The sequence below is a fragment of the Theropithecus gelada genome, chromosome 5, assembly GCF_003255815.1.
Source record: "Theropithecus gelada isolate Dixy chromosome 5, Tgel_1.0, whole genome shotgun sequence".
Taxonomy (NCBI): Eukaryota; Metazoa; Chordata; class Mammalia; order Primates; family Cercopithecidae; genus Theropithecus; species Theropithecus gelada.
Genome location: NC_037672.1, coordinates 2,951,501 through 2,968,003, shown reverse-complemented (window position 1 = coordinate 2,968,003; position 16,503 = coordinate 2,951,501). Strand labels below are relative to the sequence as shown.

The 16,503-nt window shown below is 45.7% G+C and overlaps 1 protein-coding gene across 12 annotated transcripts in view; it reads right to left on the bottom strand.

Moving 5' to 3' along the window:
- Positions 1–16,503, bottom strand: part of ADD1 (adducin 1) — a 92,265-nt gene that overhangs the window by 20,315 nt on the left and 55,447 nt on the right. For 7 of the 12 annotated variants that reach the window (XM_025384738.1, XM_025384732.1, XM_025384736.1 and 4 more), the window contains 8 exons: positions 15,114–15,194; positions 14,408–14,557; positions 11,127–11,270; positions 10,923–11,021; positions 10,018–10,194; positions 3,885–4,136; positions 1,055–1,156; positions 294–383 (listed from right to left, as the gene is read on the bottom strand). In XM_025384738.1, the coding sequence (XP_025240523.1) occupies positions 294–383; positions 1,055–1,156; positions 3,885–4,136; positions 10,018–10,194; positions 10,923–11,021; positions 11,127–11,270; positions 14,408–14,557; positions 15,114–15,194 (1,095 nt within the window). Of the gene's footprint in view, positions 1–293; positions 384–1,054; positions 1,157–3,791; positions 4,137–10,017; positions 10,195–10,922; positions 11,022–11,126; positions 11,271–14,407; positions 14,558–15,113; positions 15,195–16,503 lie in introns of all 12 variants that reach the window. The other 5 variants (XM_025384727.1, XM_025384735.1, XM_025384729.1 and 2 more) reach the window with 1 other exon arrangement.

Below are 16,503 nucleotides of genomic sequence, written 5' to 3'. Positions count from 1 at the left end.
GAACCCGGGCCAAATCTAAGCCCCAAAGCTGGTGGTGTATGTGCCACCCTCATATATGCATGCATTATAAGGGGCGGGACCAGACGGGTGGACACAGCCCTCAGCATGCTCGCTCCATCTAGAACTCAAGGAAAAGTGCCTGGACTATTTCTCATCATGAAGGTTTTAACAAAGGTAACTGGTTGCCTAGAATACTTACCTCATAAAGTCACTCTCTCAATTTCAGAATAACTTTGGAGAAGGCGGTCACACAGCCACCACCCACTAACGTCAGAGACACTCTGGGCTCTCACCTGGACGAGGCTCCTGTCCATCACTACACCACACAAAACCTGGGACTGAGGGCCAGCCGTCTTAATGTCCTGTAAATTCTGCTCTCGGATCTGAGGATAGGAAGGAGAGGCACATATCAGCGGTCCTGAGCAGCCATGCTGCCTGGGAGCCATGCTGCTGTGCACTTGGGCCCCAGCCACATGGAAGCTACACTTCAGCTCTCCCCGTGCCCTACGCAGGCAGGATGGCCCCATGTGTTCTGAGTGAGCGCCATGCCTGCTTAGTGGGGTGTTGGTCTGCAGGGATGGAGACTATTCCCAGCTCCCCACATCTTTCAGATGCTTGAGCAGGGCACCTATCTCTCACTGTCATTAACTTGGTGTCATTAACACTCTCTGCATGTCCGTTGTCTAGTGATGTGAGCACTGGCAGGGCTCCTGCTCTGATAAACCAAATGCCACTCACAAGTCTTTGAACGAACCCTGAAAATCAGGGACAGGAGTCTGCTCTTGTTAAGAACAGGTTTTGCAGCTTCCAGTTCTGACCTGTGAGCAAACATCAGTTCACGAATCAACAGGGCCCAAACAAAATGTCTGCTGCTCATACTTCACACTGATGGTAGAACAGCAACAGTGGGAAGAGATGGCTTCAGTTACAACAGTGGCAACAACAGCAGATGTCCTCTGCTAGAAGCAAGCACACACCCCCCGCCAACCAAAGCAGCTGGCATCCCTTCCAATCCCACACCCAAGCCCCCACTGAATGCCGACGCAGGACACACCTTGTTCCTCATCTCCTGGACCTCTTTTGGGTTAGTGTTCAATGGAACAAACAGGTTAGGGACAGCAGAGGTGGAAGTTCTATGTCCATCCTCTTTAGTCCACTGTAATATCAAGAACAGTTGAAAAGTCAGAATTATGACAACAATAAGTGACACAGCATCCAATCTATCCAGTTTATCTCACATCTGGTCATGCACTGAACATCACAGAGAGGAATGAACCAATGACCACATCTTCTGGGTCACTCAGCAGAGTCGCCATGGGAGCAGGATGCAGCCACATGAAGACCAGTTAATAGTGGAAGTCAGTCATGACTGATGGAAAAGGACCATCTGGAAAGCCCAGCTGAATCTGGGTCACAACGTAGGCTGACGACAGAGCTGAGCCCCATAACCCTGGGACCAGCAGGGGAGGCCCCTCAGAGACCATTGGTTCACCGCTCTGAAAATCATCCAACACCAAAGCCAACTGGAAGCATGAGATGACAGGGTCATGAAAAGCAATGTGATGCTGCTACCCGGGGGTAGGGAGGAGCCTGCACCGTGAGGCAAGAGTGGGCATCACCAAAGTTTTGTGTTAAAATAAATGACAGCATCAGAATGCACTGTCTGCGTAACTATTTCAACCCAAGAAAATTACTGTACGGACACTTACACAGTAGCTACCTGGAAGAAGAGTTTGGTGATGTCGAATATTTTATATAACTTAATATTTTTGAGTGTTACAAAAATATCCCAAACAAACTTGAAGCGCTTCATGAGTCCTTAATATTTAAAGGCTGTTTTAGTATCAGTGCATCTCGTCAGCATGCTCAGCCTTCCACTCATAATTTTTTTTGGATCTCCAATCAAATTTGAGATTTTTCATCAAATTCTAAGGCATGAGTAGGCACTGAACATTAAAACAAGCCCATCTTCGAGAGCAAATGTTATGCCTTTCAGAATACTTTCGAGAGGCAGTAAGATAGCCATAAACCATACAACTTTAAAAAAAAGCAACAAAACCATCAAATGCTGAGCCACTGCGAGGAGAGTGTGGAATGGGCATGGAGCTGTGGGTACTCACTGATGGTTATCTTCTCAGATAAAAACAACTCCAGCGTTTTATTAAAAATAATTTTCAGTCAAAACATTCAAACAGCAACCTCAGAAACTCGAACACATTTGAAAAAGTAACAACAGTCATTATAAATGAAAAGATACCAACCTGGGAGCACTGCATGGAATCTGTATCCCTCCAGAACAGTAAGAAACAAATTTAAATGCGGAGCAAGGCCTCCCCTTGGATGTACACATTGACTAAAAGGCCTAAAGTGACTTCGTTGTTTTGCAAGCTAATGGTAAATAAAGCTCGCGCTGCTGCCTGAACACTGGGGAAAATTCCTCATGACAACTCAGCACTGTGCTTCACATCAGCCACAGAAAGGTGTTTTGGGTTTCTTTTGTTTTTTGTTTTTTTTAATAAGGCCCACTTCCTTTAACAAGTGAAACAACTAAAAAATAAACAAATGAAAGAAAAGGGGAAGACAGGAAGGAGGGGAAAGGAGACAAGGAGGGAGGAGAAACGAGGAGAGACGCACTCCCACGCTCGGAGCCCCACGGCCACACAGGGTCCCTGCCCAGGTGCCATGGCCGCTCAGGAGCACAGAGGCTTCTCACCAACTGCATCAGGAAAACACCAGGACCACCTGGGGAAGACACAACTTTTTTCTTTAAATAAATCTATAAAGCAAAGCACTGTTAGAAGGGGAAAAGAAAGCCCCGCTTTATGTATTTGGTTGCCCAGGTTTTAGGAGCATCGAATCTAACTTCAACTGAACTCCTAATGAACTAGTCATGCATAGATGAGTCTGCTTCAGCCTCTGTCTCCTCCATTCCAGGGGCTTCTGGAAATGGGCCTCTTCTACGGTTTAAAGCAGAGCTGGGTGGACTGTTAGAGGTAGGTTACAGGAGGAGTAAAGACCGATCTTCAGAGGAGGTCTCAGCACCACGACATGGGAGCACCTCTCAGGGCAAATGGTAACTGAGCGGCATTACCGCTGAAACGAAGCACCCTTGCAGCGTCTGTCGCTGGTGCCTGCAGATGGCCTGCGCTGCACTTGGGTCATGCCGCACCCAGCAGGAGTCAGAAGATGACTCACTACTATGGCCGTCTACTCACATGCAACAGTCCATGCAGAGGGCAGCTGGGGGTGTGCATTCGGAGGCTTTGGGATAGAAAGCAGGGGAGTAACACTAAGGGCAGGGGACAAGGGTCAGCAGAGAACACGCCAGGGAGCCACGAGGGAAAACTGCTTAAGAAAACACTGAAGACTTAAAGAAGAAACTTTAGTGACTTGAAACCACTGGAGTCCACAACACTAAAATATCAGGTTTAGGACTGAAGTGTCTTTTTGTGCATGAAATATTAAGAGTCCCTGAATACAATTTGAATTAAACCAGAAGAGCTCCTATTTGTAGGTTAATACACGTACACTATTTTGTATTTCTGCTATATACGGAGATACACTGGAACTACTGCGGAGTCACATTACATCTTAAGCAGTTTCAAGCAGACAGTATTACCCGGATTTCAGTAATGCATTCAGTGGACTTAGGTTCAGAACTACAAGAAAGTGAATAAGGAAGGTTCGCTTTACACCTGGGTCAGAAAGGCTGGATTCCCAAAGCCTCCGAAGCCCCAGCTACCCAACTTGCTCTACGTCATCTAACTATGAACAGTAAGGTAGGCACAGACCAAGCAGTTGGTAATACAGCTTGGCACGCAGACACCGGACGAGAGAGACTGCAGCAAGGGTTTCACGTGATCGTGTGTAATGTTCGTCCACACCTTAGTCTTCGACTTGGGACTGCTTCCATTCTGCCCCTCCTCGGAAGCTTCATCGCCCCGGCCAGAGTTCAGCCATCTTGTCTTCTCCCGCTGCTGCTTCTGAAAACTGTGTCTGAGAGGCGAGCAAGTGCCCGAATCACCGTCACTACCAAAGGAGTAACCTGTGACACTAGCAGGAACTTCCACATCGCTGTATTTTTTAGACTTCTCTCTCAGAGCAGGGTATCGATAAGGGTAGCCAGTTCTGTAGCCCTAGGGTCCAAGGAGAGTGAAAGACAGTCAATATTCCAGATCTCAAAACAGGGTTTCACTTTGGAAAATCATGTGGAAATATCCACAAAAGTTGAACACATGCATACCCTATGACTCAGCAATTCCACTCCTAATTTTATACCCAACAGAAGCAAACGTGTTCACCAAAAAGCCAGGTACTAAAATGTGAAGAGCAACCCTACTCCTCGTAAACCACAGTTGGAAACAACCCAAAAGTCCATCCATACAGGAGATGGATAGTGTACTGTCTTCATAAGATGGCCTAGAGAAACACAATGTGCTCTAAACCAACCACGTGGATGACTCTCCTGAAGGCAAAGCTGAGTGAGAGAGACCAATCTGCAAAAAACATAGACCATGTAACTCCATTCATTAAAAGTGCAGAAGATGCAAAACAACCTTTGTTTTGGTTGTCCTGGGAGACAGGACAGTTGTCACCCCTGGGATGGGACAAGTGAACTGAAGGAGGTGCTGGGGATGTTCTGAGGTGCTGCTACTGTTGCTCTTACTGACAGAGGGTTCAGTTTTTAAAAATTAACAAACTGAACACTTGCGGTAGGTGTACTCTCTTGCTTACGTATCTCAGCAAAAAATTAAAGTTGAACACCCAAACAGGGCTTACATGCTGCCAGCTACTGTGCAGGTTATATTCATCAACCTACTTAATAGATTTTTACCTCTTAAGTTACAGTTTAAATACTGTGATAATCTTTAGGTAAGTAAGGTAAATAAGTATACTCATGACAACTGGTTCTCAGCAAAATTACTTTACATCTGAATACAACAACATTCAAATTCACCTCCAGCTCTGCCTCATGACCATGTGCTCTGTGGTAAAAGACGGCCCCACTTACTTCACGCCTCTACTGGACCAACTCGTCTGCAGAGTCCTCCCACAGACAGCATCTCTAAGGGCAAGGACGGTGTCCTCTGCATGTCTCCTGGCCAGTGCTTAGCACTTGTTAAGTGTGACAGACAGACTTCATAGTGGCCCCAGGCCCCCAGCTCCTATAATCCCCTCCCACCTTGAGCATGGGTGAGATGTCTGACTTGCTTCTAAGTAGTGGAATTCACAAAAGGTGATGACTGGCTGTATCACAGAAGAGTGGAGCGCCTGTCTTATAAGAGTCTCTCTCTCCACTGCTGGATCTGAAGAAGCAAAGCTGCCAAGAATGCTTCAGCCCTAAGAAAAGGAATTCTGTCTGCAGTCTAGAAGAGCCTGGATGTGGATCCTCTGAGTCAAGTCTCATGATGAGAACCAGCCCTAGCCAACACCCTGAATGCAGCCTTTATGAGACCCTAGGTTGAGTTCGCTGTGCCTGGACTCCTGCTCCATAGAAGCTGGGAAATAAATGGCTGCTGCTTGAAGCCGCCAGGTCTGCAGTGATTTGTTGCACAGCACAGACAGGTAATACAGGGGATGCCAAAGAGCTGTCTGCTAAACAACCTAACAGATTCGCACCTGAACCAAGTCACTCACAGCACCTTCACAATACATCACAAGAGAATTAGGACTTGGAAGGACTGCATGGGGCCAGACATACAAGGAACTTCAGTGGCCTGTGCCCTGCTGGCTACGGTACTCTAGAAACATACCTCTCAATTCAGAATTGTCTCTCCCCTCTGCTCTTTTTGGGGGGCCACCTTCATTACTAATCACTCTTTTAATATATTTTTAAAATTTTTTTTAATTTAATTTTTTTTCAAGACTTTTTTCTTACTCTGTTGCCCAGGCTGAAGTGCAGTGGCACCATCTTGGCTCACTGCAACCTCCACCTCCCGGGTTCAAGCGATTCTCCTGCCTCAGCCTCCCGAGTTGCTGAGATTACAGGCACGTGCCACCACACCCAGCTACTTTTTTGCATTTTTAGTAGAGATGGAGTTTCACTGTGTTAGCTAGGATGGTCTCGATCTCCTGACCTCATGACCTGCCTGCCTCGGCCTCCCAAAGTGCTGGGATTACAGATATGAGCCACCATGCCCGGTCCCCCATAATTTTATTTATTTATTTAATGTTTTTTTTGAGATGGAGTCTTTTTTTTTTTTTTGAGACAGAGTCTCGCTCTGTCGCCCAGGCTGGACTGCAGTGGCCGGATCTCAGCTCACTGCAAGCTCCGCCTCCTGGGTTCACGCCATTCTCCCGCCTCAGCCTCCCGAGTACTGGGGCCACAGGCGCCCGCCACCTCGCCCGCCTAATTTTTTGTATTTTTTAGTAGAGACGGGGTTTCACCGTGTTAGCCAGCATGGTCTCGATCTCCTGACCTCGTGATCCGCCCATCTCGGCCTCCCAAAGTGCTGGGATTACAGGCTTGAGCCACCGCGCCCGGCCGAGATGGAGTCTTTTTTGAGATGGAGTCTCGCTCTGTCACCCAGGCTGGAGTGCTGTGGCTCCACCTTGGCTCACTGCAACCTCTGCCTCCCGGGTTCAAGTGATTCTTCTACCTTAGCCTCCTGAGTAGCTGCGATTACAGACACCCTCCACCACACCTGGCTAATTTTTGTAAAGAAGGGGTTTCACCATGTTGGCCAGGCTGGTCTTGAACTCCTGGCCTGAGGTGATCCGCCTGCCTTGGCCTCCCAAAGTGCTGGGATGACAGGCATGAGCCACCATGCCTGGCCTACATTTTTTTAAAAAGGTAATAACAATCACTAATGGAGTTGTTTTGGGTTTTATTTTCATAATTATCCTCAGAAAGATAAGGTAAATGTCTGTACTGGCAATTTTCCCATTTCTGAGCATGCTTTGTTGAGGAATAATAAAAGATAATGACTCTGCCATAAAGACTTATCTGCAAAAAAAAAACACAGTTCTTATTAATTCAAGTTTCCTCTTGCTTAAAAAGAGCCAGGACTCAGCAATCTCCATAACTTCAGAATAAACCACCCAGGACTCATCAACATCATTTTTTCCTGACACCATATGGATTTTTCTTTATTCTTCCCCTTTAAACGCTGTTAAACCAAAACCAGAAGTAATACTCAGACCTCAGAACTACTACCTGGCTTGTAGTTAAAAACATGGATTTGGGTCAGGCATGGTAGTTTGCACCTGTAATCCTAGCACTTTGGGAGGCTGAAGTGGGAGGACTGCTTGAGCCCAGGAGTTCAACACCAGCCTAGGCAACATGATGAGATCCTGTCTCTACCAAAAAAAGAAAGAAAGAAAAAAATATATATGGATTTGTTCCTTCTTTGAGAAACTGAAATTGTATCTTGACTTTCTTTTGCGGGGGGAACAATTTAGCATTTTTTTCTAACTGTAGAAGTTCAAATGAAATATATCTCTCTTTTTGAAATTTTTTTATTTTTTGTGGAGAGGAGTATCGCTATGTTGCCCAGGCTGGTCTCAAGCTCCTGGTCTCCCACCTCAGCCTCCTGAAGTGCTGGGATCACAGGTGTGAGCCACTGTGCTCGGCTGCAATATACATTATAGTGTGGAAATTGGCAACTATTCTCTACTTAGTTATTAGCAAACAACATATATGCCAATCCCAATGCTAAATTAAAACATGGACTATGATTAGTGATTCCTGTCTAGTTTATTTCTCATAAATAATATGGCCTTCTAATATTAAAACAATCTGTACACATTAAGGACACTGAATAAACATTCATCATGCTTTTTGTAATGAATGTTTTACTTATTAATCATTCATCCTTCTCTTCCTTCCCTACCAAATCAGAGTTTCTGCTCGATTCTGACCTTCCCCTCTAGGATGTGCTTTCAGCGCAGTCTCTGGTGGCTGCTGTGCATTCTGAACCCCTCTCTCCCCTTCCTTACACTGACTTTACGTAGAAGAGCAGCGAAATGTTGCCGTATTTACCAGGAGGCAGGGGCTGTGTGACTGGACCAACCCCAGCCCTCCTCACCTTGTGCAGCCATGCTGAATGACCTGGCTCCTGACACACACCTGGGCCATGGCTGCCCCACTCTCAAGCTTTCTCCAGCTGTGAGTTCCTGCAGCTTCACTACCCTGGCTGGCCACCCAACTCTAAGTGCTTCTTCAGCCTTCTTTGTGAGTTCTTGCTCCTCTTCCTACTTCCTTGACCAATCAGCACCCACCTCTGCCTGCAAGCTCTCATCATGCCTGTGACTGCACAGATCACAGAGGCAGGGCTCATTTGGGATTCATTTGTCCATTTCTCTTATTAGGTCATAAACTCCTGAGGGCAAGAACTGTGTCCCGTTCATGACTCAATAGTAGACAGTCAATTAATGTAATCAATCTTACTGATTATATGAACTTTGAAAAGTTACGCTAGACTCTGCCTTCTCTGTTCCTCTGTCACTGATTGAGTCTACTCCACTGATTGACTATCGCGCCCAGGCAGAAAACCCTCAGTTTTTCCTTTCTAGCGGACAATATTCATCACGAGTGCAAAGAATTTCAGTAAGAACATTTAACATAGCCTGAATCACACCTATGAATTCTCTTTATTCCAAACCTTCAGGAAAGTTAAACTTCCTGCCTCCTGAAGCCACCCATCTCATCTGTGATCTGTGATCCTGTCCAGTACTGGCTGGCAGCATACAAGGACACTGGCCCCTCTGAGGCCTTCTTTCCCCACACTGACATGTCCTCACATCTACACCTCTTGAGGTCACGTGGTGTTAGGATGGACCACTGTGACCCCCATCTAAGAGGTCTGATGTGCAGCATGGAAGGGATCTGCTCCAGAGCCCTGTGTCTGATGATGTGGCTGCAGGACTGAGACCCCAAGGGCAGTGTTCTAATACAGCTCTAGGAACTGAGTAACGATCCTGACAAAGTCAAGATGAACCTGAAAGGTGCACTGTACGGTGCATGTTTCCATCTCCCTACTCCCATTGTCTGCAGCTGTGCTGTGGCCTCTTCATGCTGTCATCCTTTTTTTTTCCCCAGGCTTTCAAACTCAGGCTAAGATCCTACCTATTCTTTGAGATCATTTCCAAGGGCTACCTTCCACATAAAATTTTCTCTCCAGTCCTTGCAAAAGAATGAAATTCTTCACAGCAACGCTATAACACAGAACACATCCTGCGTGTCCTCCTATCACAGTGTGGGCTCACTTTCCTTGTGTGCTGGAGGCCCCACGGGCCTGCCCTCTGGACCATGCCGGGTTCTGTCCCTGCAATAAGCAGCTCAGGGGCTCCCACACTGTGGACAGGGAGTGGATACCCATGTAACACAGTCATCAGGCCCCAAACAGCCAGGACCTGCTGTTAAGGCAAAAGCCTAAGTACCTGACTGACCTATTTCAAAAGCGCCACCTTTCTCGCTTGCTTGTGGGACGGCGGGGACTGAGCTGATGCAGCTGGTCATCCAGCAGCCTATGCATTCTCTGTGCTCTTGTCCCCACTGAGTCCAAACACAAAGGTTATCTTTAAAAAATAAAACAATAGGCCGGGTGCGGTGGCTCACGCCTGTAATCCCAGCACTTTGGGAGGCTGAGGCGGGCGGATCACGAGGTCAGGAGATCCGAAACCATCCTGGCTAACACGGTGAAACCCCGTCTCTACTAAAAATACAAAAAATTAGCCAGGCGTGGTGGCGGGCGCCTGTAGTCCCAGCTACTCAGGAGGCTGAGGCAGGAGAATGGCGTGAACCTGGGAGGCGGAGCTTGCAGTGAGCCGAGATCACGCCACTGCACTCCAGCCTGGGCGACAGAGCGAGACTCTGTCTCAAAAAAAAAAAAAAAAAAAAACAATACCAGGAACCCTTCACCTCTATATTTTATTGTAATTTACTGCTTCTTCATGACTTTGAGGGTGAAAATATTCAGATACTGCATAAAGACAGCAATCTCACTTGCTATAAGAACACCAACACTGGTGCTTTTAGACATAAGGTTTATCATCAAGTAGTGGCACCACTCTTACCAGATTATCAAGCATCCGCATGAGGGCTTCAAATTCCTGCTCACCAATCTGCCACTTGGTAAGCGATCCAGTGCCTTCTCCTACAGGAGACCCTGGGGAACGGGACTTGGCTTTGTACTTCTCAGGATTCAGCAGGACTAAGTTGTCTGGTCCTCCTGCACTGGTCAGAGTTCGAACCTTTTCCAAAACACACACAGCATGGCTTGAGTTCCTTACTGAGATCAAGAGGGTCAGATGACTTGAATAAAAATGCAGATTTCAAAAGAAACCAAATCTCTAGAGTGTAAGAATAGAAAATGTAGAATGCATAGTGATAGACTGATCACAGGCTTACTTTCAGATGTATTTCTTTTGCATGACAAAAATATTGGGCACCAAAGTTGGCAGAGAAATGAGAAAACACAGCACCTTTCAGGATCCTACAAAGGACTTGGGACCTCACTACGCCACAGACATAAGTCAAGAAGCAAAGGGGAGAACATGAACTAAGGGCTGACAGAGCAGAGGGGAACTCACAGCTGTAAGCTGCAGGCAACTCTCTGAGTCTCTACTTCTTTATGCCTGCTTTTTCAAAGAGTACTGTGGGGGGGGTCACACGACATCACGTACGAGATGACACACACTAAGCACCTGATGCCAGGCCTGGTACACACCAGTACTCCATAAACAGTAGTGACTGACATATTTGAAAATTTAAAAATTAGAAATGAAAAGTCCAGTAATCCTTTGCCAACTTCAATCAGTGAAACAGCATTTCTCCTGATCAAGTCCCAAATCCATGAGCTTATCTTTGGCAAAGAGATTGCTCAAAGACTCCTCTCCTACTCGATAAGTATCAAAAAATCTATGTGAACCCCAGACACATCTAAATAAACTGCAGAGTGATTGGAATGGCTGTCCCCTACCTGGATCTCACAGGCAACCACAAGGTTATGGATGTAATAGAAGGCCTCCTCAACGCTCTCTCCAACTGACACGAGCCCATGGTTCCGGAGAATAAGAACCTGAGGGGAAGCAGGAATGCTCTATGGAGCTGGACAAGAAGACTGGTCCTTTGCTTTATTCTTCTTTCTGCTGTACTTTAAATACCAGATTAGACGCCTACTGACCTTGCTTTTAGGCCCCAGATTTTTCTGAATCAAAACTTTTTCCTCTTCATCAACCAGAATGCCATGGTAGTCATGATAAGCCACTTCTCCAAGGGAAAGTGCCTCCGGGGAGATTGGCAAGAGGCCACATTTCATCGCAGAGACCTAGAGACCAAATGGTTGCCATGAAGAAGGAAAAGCCGGGGTTACACAATGACCAATGATACGGTAAATGCTTTCCTCACAGAAATAAAATAGGAAGGGAAGTGTTTTTGTTCTCTTCTTGAAAACAAATCAGTCTATGAACTTAAGACAAACTTGACTTCCAGTGCTAACAATTCACACTTAAAAACAAAATTATCCTTAAACTAGGAGAGCTTCAAAAGAAAATCCACATCTTTCTAGACTTTTTCCCACTGATTATAAGTGCTGTGTAAACCTGGATTTAATTATACAATGAGCATTGCATCTAGTGCAAGGAGCAGACCACAGACTCCTCTGAGGACTCAGTACATTTCAAAAGAAGGCTTCCCGTCAGGTATGGTGGCTCACACCTGTAATCCCAACACTCAAGAGGCTAAGGCAGGTGGATCACTTGAGCCTGGAAGTTCGAGGTCAGCCTGGGCAACAAAGGGAGACCCCCGCCTCTACAAATAATATTTTTAAATTAGCCAGATGTGATAGCATGCATCTGTAGTCAAGAGGCTACTCAAGAGGCTGAAGCAGGAGGAATCCTGAACGCAGGAATTCAAAGCCAGCCTGGGCAACATATGAGACCCTCATCTCTTAAAAAAAAAAAAAAAAAAAAAGGAGGAAGAGGTTTTCCAAGTGCTCTAAAGTTTTGTGTACTTTTTATCTTAGGTTGTAGATAACATTGAAGCACCTAAAAATTAGATGAAAGCAAATTTATACAAGTTTGTATATATATAATTATATATATACAATTTATATATAATTTCTTATATAATATCTCTACATGTATTTAAGTAAAACTGACTCTCAAAGAGAAAAATCTAAGTGTTCATAGAGTCCTGAAGTTTCCTAAAATTCCCCAGAGTGGCCTCAGAATATGCCATTTTTGAAGGTCTTCTAAAGACAAGACCTATAGACAGCAACATTATGACCCTAAAGTAACAGGCTCCGAAGATTCAAAAACTATCTTTAGGTACAACAATTCCATACAGAAAAGTTCATCTAAAAAGACAATACCACATTTAACTCCTTCCATAGTATCAGCTCTCATATAAGAGATTTCCTTACCAAGCAAAATTATTTTGATAATTTTAAAAACAGGCTGGGCGCAGTGGCTCGTGCCCATAAACCCAGTAATTTGGGAGCCAAGGCGGGCAGATCACTTGAAGCCAGGAGTTCAAGACCAGCCTGGTCAACATGGTGAAACCCCATCTCTACCAAAAAATACAAACATTAGCCAGGTGAAGTGGCACGTGCCTGTAGTCCCAGCTACTCAGGAGACTGAGGTGGGAGAATCGTTTAGAACCCAGGAGGTGGAAGTTGCAGTGAGCCAAGATCGTGCCACTGCACTCCAGCCTGGGAGACAGAGTGAGATCCTGTCTCAAAAAAATCAAACAGAAACACATTACATGATAGCTGTTCATAACCATACTGTCAAAAGTACCTTTAATACTTCTTAAAAATCCATAAACATTTTAGTGGCTGGAGTGACATGCATTCTTCCAGGAAAAAAAAATCACATCATTCACACAATGATGTATCTATTAAACCACGATGTTGACATAAGAACCTTATGTTCAGAGTGAAACAAACCAGAGGTAATATTCATCCAAATAATCCAATACACATGATATTAAAACATCAAGATCAGGTTAGGCGTGGTGGTTCACGCCTGTAATCCCAGCACTTTGGGAGGCCAAGGTGGGCAGATCACTTGAGGTCTGGAGTTCGAGACCAGCCTGGTCAACATGATGAAACCCCATCTTGACTAAAACTACAAAAATTAGCCGGGCGTGGTGGTGTGCACCTGTAGTCCCAGCTACTTGGGAGGCTGAAGCAAGAGAATTGCTTGAACCCGAGGGGCAGAGGTTCCAGTGAGCTGAGAGTACACCACTGCACTTCAGCCTGCGTGACAGAGCAAGACTCCATCTCCAAAAAAAAAACCCAAGATCAATTAAAATACAGCATTACTGAATCAATAAGGTCATCTGTTGTACAATAAACCCCAAAAGTTCTTACACAGAATTGGTGATAAAAAGCGTATTTCTGAAGTACTGTGCTTTCACATGACATTGAGCAGATAGCCTGCATGTGCACTTTCACACAGAGGGGTCTGGGGCTTTATCAGGGTGGCCCGTTCATACCAGAAGGGGGAGGGGAGGGTTCCTGAGCAGCTTGGAAGCCAAGCCTCGTAACAGCCTGCACTGCCTGTGTCTCTTCCCCCAGCTGCTCCTTTTCTTCTCCCCGTCACAATCCAGCCTGGGTCCCGCTGGATGGCTACGGGGAGCTGGAGAGGTTGGTTTCTAGGCTTCAACCTCTCCCTTTCCCCAGCTCATCCTCACAGACTGTCCTCATGTTCAAGTCTCCTGCACCCCAAAAACCCTTCCCTGAGCCCACAGCACCCTGAACCCGCCACCCCAGCTTGCCCTCTCCTTCTTTTCCCATTCTTGTTCTCGAATGAGGTGCCTGCTTACTGCTGTCATTTTGCACTTCCCCACAGTCTTTGACACCCTGAAATCTTACCCCTCCCTCAAGTCTCTATAACTTTGTTTTGTTTACTGTTATTTTACTTTTTTGAGACAAGGTCTTACTGTCACTCAGGCTAGAGTTCAGTGGCACAATCATAGCTCACTGAAACCTCAACCTCCTTGGTTCAAAATCTTCCCACCTCAGCCTCCCAAGTAGCTGGGAGTACAGGCATGCATCACACCTGGTTAATTTTTTAATTTTTTTGTACAGATGGGGTCTCACTATGTTGCCCAGGCTGGTCTCCAACTCCTGGGCTCAGCAATCCTCTCACCTCAGCATCCCAAAGCCGTGTGATTATAGGCATGAGCCACCACGCCCAGCCATAATTTTCTAATTGTTAAATCTAATAGGCATTTTCAGACTTATTACATGTTTTTCAAAATTAAATGGGATATGTGGATCCCTTACAAGGAAAAAAAAATTATTTTAAGAAAGTCACACTTAGTGGTAAACCATTTTTTTTATATTCAACAAAATTAGTTTTACTGACTATAAACAAGGAAGGGCAAGTCAGAGGAAATGTGCAGTGCCTTTCACTAAGCAGCTTTAAAACTTGAGATGCTACCAGGGCAGCCACTCACCGCGGCCCCTGCTGGGGTGTGAATGTGCACAACACACTTCACATCCGGGCGTGCAGCATAAATTGCAGAGTGTAAGGTGAAGCCAGCTTGATTTACTCCCAGATTAGTGCTTCCACGATCTACTACATCTCCTTGCAGATTGATCTTAACCTGAAAATAAAAAACAAAACATTTAAATACCAAGAGGACTTCATTTTTCTTTTTTTTTTGATATGGTCTGGCTCTGTCACCCAGGCTGGAGTGCAGAGGTGCGACCTCAGCTTACTGCATCCTCCACCTCCCAGGTTCAAACAATTCTCCCACCTCAGCCTCCCAGGTAGCTGGGACTACAGGTGCGCACCACCATGCCCGGCTAATTTTTGTATTTTTTTGTAGAGTTGGGGTATTGTCATGTTGGCCAGACTGGTCTCGAACTTCTGGACTCAAGTAATCCACCCGCATTGACCTCCCAAAGTACTGGAATTACAGGTGTGAGCCAATGTACCCCACCGCAAGAGGACTTCAAATTACCCTCACTAGAAACTATTGAAACCCAAGGTTACAATATTTGTAACTTCTCTCAAAGGTTTTTCTGTAACTGAACACATCACATAAAACACAGGCTCTTTCTTGTTTCTTGGGTTTTATATATTTAGCTGATCTGAAGATGTCAAATGACCTAATATGACCTGCACATACAAGCTACCAAAGAGAAGGACATTCTTACCAAACTGGATGCAGTCACTTCACTGTAAAGAAGCCCAAAAGGTACAATGAGGAAGTGTTCCTGCTCAGAGTTCACTCTGGTCTGTGGGGAAAATGACTGAATTAGCTCAAAGATCCAAGTGAAATTATTTGCATCTCTTTCAGGCTACAAACTCACAGGTTTGTTTAGAGTGAGCTATGCAGGGAAGTGTTCATGCACAATGCCTGTCACGAAGCTAAGGTGTACTGGAAGCTTTCCATTATTCTATTGTGCTAATTTATCACATATATAAAGTGCTGCTTGCTCATGTTCATAACTGACTTTATACAGGAAAAGAACAGTTCCACACTAGCCTTCTGACAGGTCAATACATTACTGCTGGGTTACTCTATTGCACTTTCTAGTGGCTACCAGTGTCAAAGACAAAAAGGTCTCACCCTCAGGGATATAACAATGAAAACCAAAACTTACTGGTTTTTTTTTTTTTTTTTTTTTTTTTTTGGAGACAGGGTCTCACTCTGTTGCCCAGGCTGGAGTGCAGTGGTGTGATCATGGCTCACTGCAACTTCTGCCTCCCAGGATCAAGTGATCCTCCCACCTCAGCCTCCCGAGTAGCTGGGATTACAAGTGCACAACACCATGACCAGCTAATTTTTGTATTTTGTATAGAGACAGGGTTTCACCACGCTGGCCAGGCTGGTCTCAAAAACTCCTGGGCTCAATTGATCCACCTGCCTTGGCCTCTCAAACTGCTGGGATTATAGGCATGAGACCCTGTGCCTGGCCAAAACTTACTTTTAAAAAGTCAAACAGAATGTCCTTTTTTTTCCTCCTTGCTGCAGTAGGCATTGACAAAATGAATTTTTTTTTTTTTTGGAGACCGAGTCTGGCTCTGTGGCCCAGGCTGGAGTGCAGTGGCACGATCTCAGCTCACTGCAAGCTCCGCCTCCCAGGTTCACGTCAATTCTCCTGCCTCAGCCTCCTGAGTAGCTGGGACTACAGGCGCCTGCCACCACGCCCGGCTAATTTTTTGTATTTTTAGTAGAGATGGGGTTTCACCTTGTTAGCCAGAATGGTCTCGATCTCCTGACCTCATGATCCGCCCATCTCGGCCTCCCAAAGTGCTGGGATTACAGGCTTGAGCCACCGCGCCTGGCCGACAAAATGAATTTTTAAAAATACTTAACACCTAGGCTGGGCACTGTGGCTCAAGCCTGTAATCCCAGCGCTTTGGGAGGTGAAGACAAGTGGATCACTTGAGGCCAGGAGTTTGGGACCAGCCTGGTCAACATGGCAAAACCCCGTCTCTACTAAAAAAAATAAAATATACAACTTAGCCGCATGTGCTGGCAGGTGCCTGCAGTCCTAGCCACTCAGGTGGCTGAGGCACGAGAATCACTTGGAACCCAAG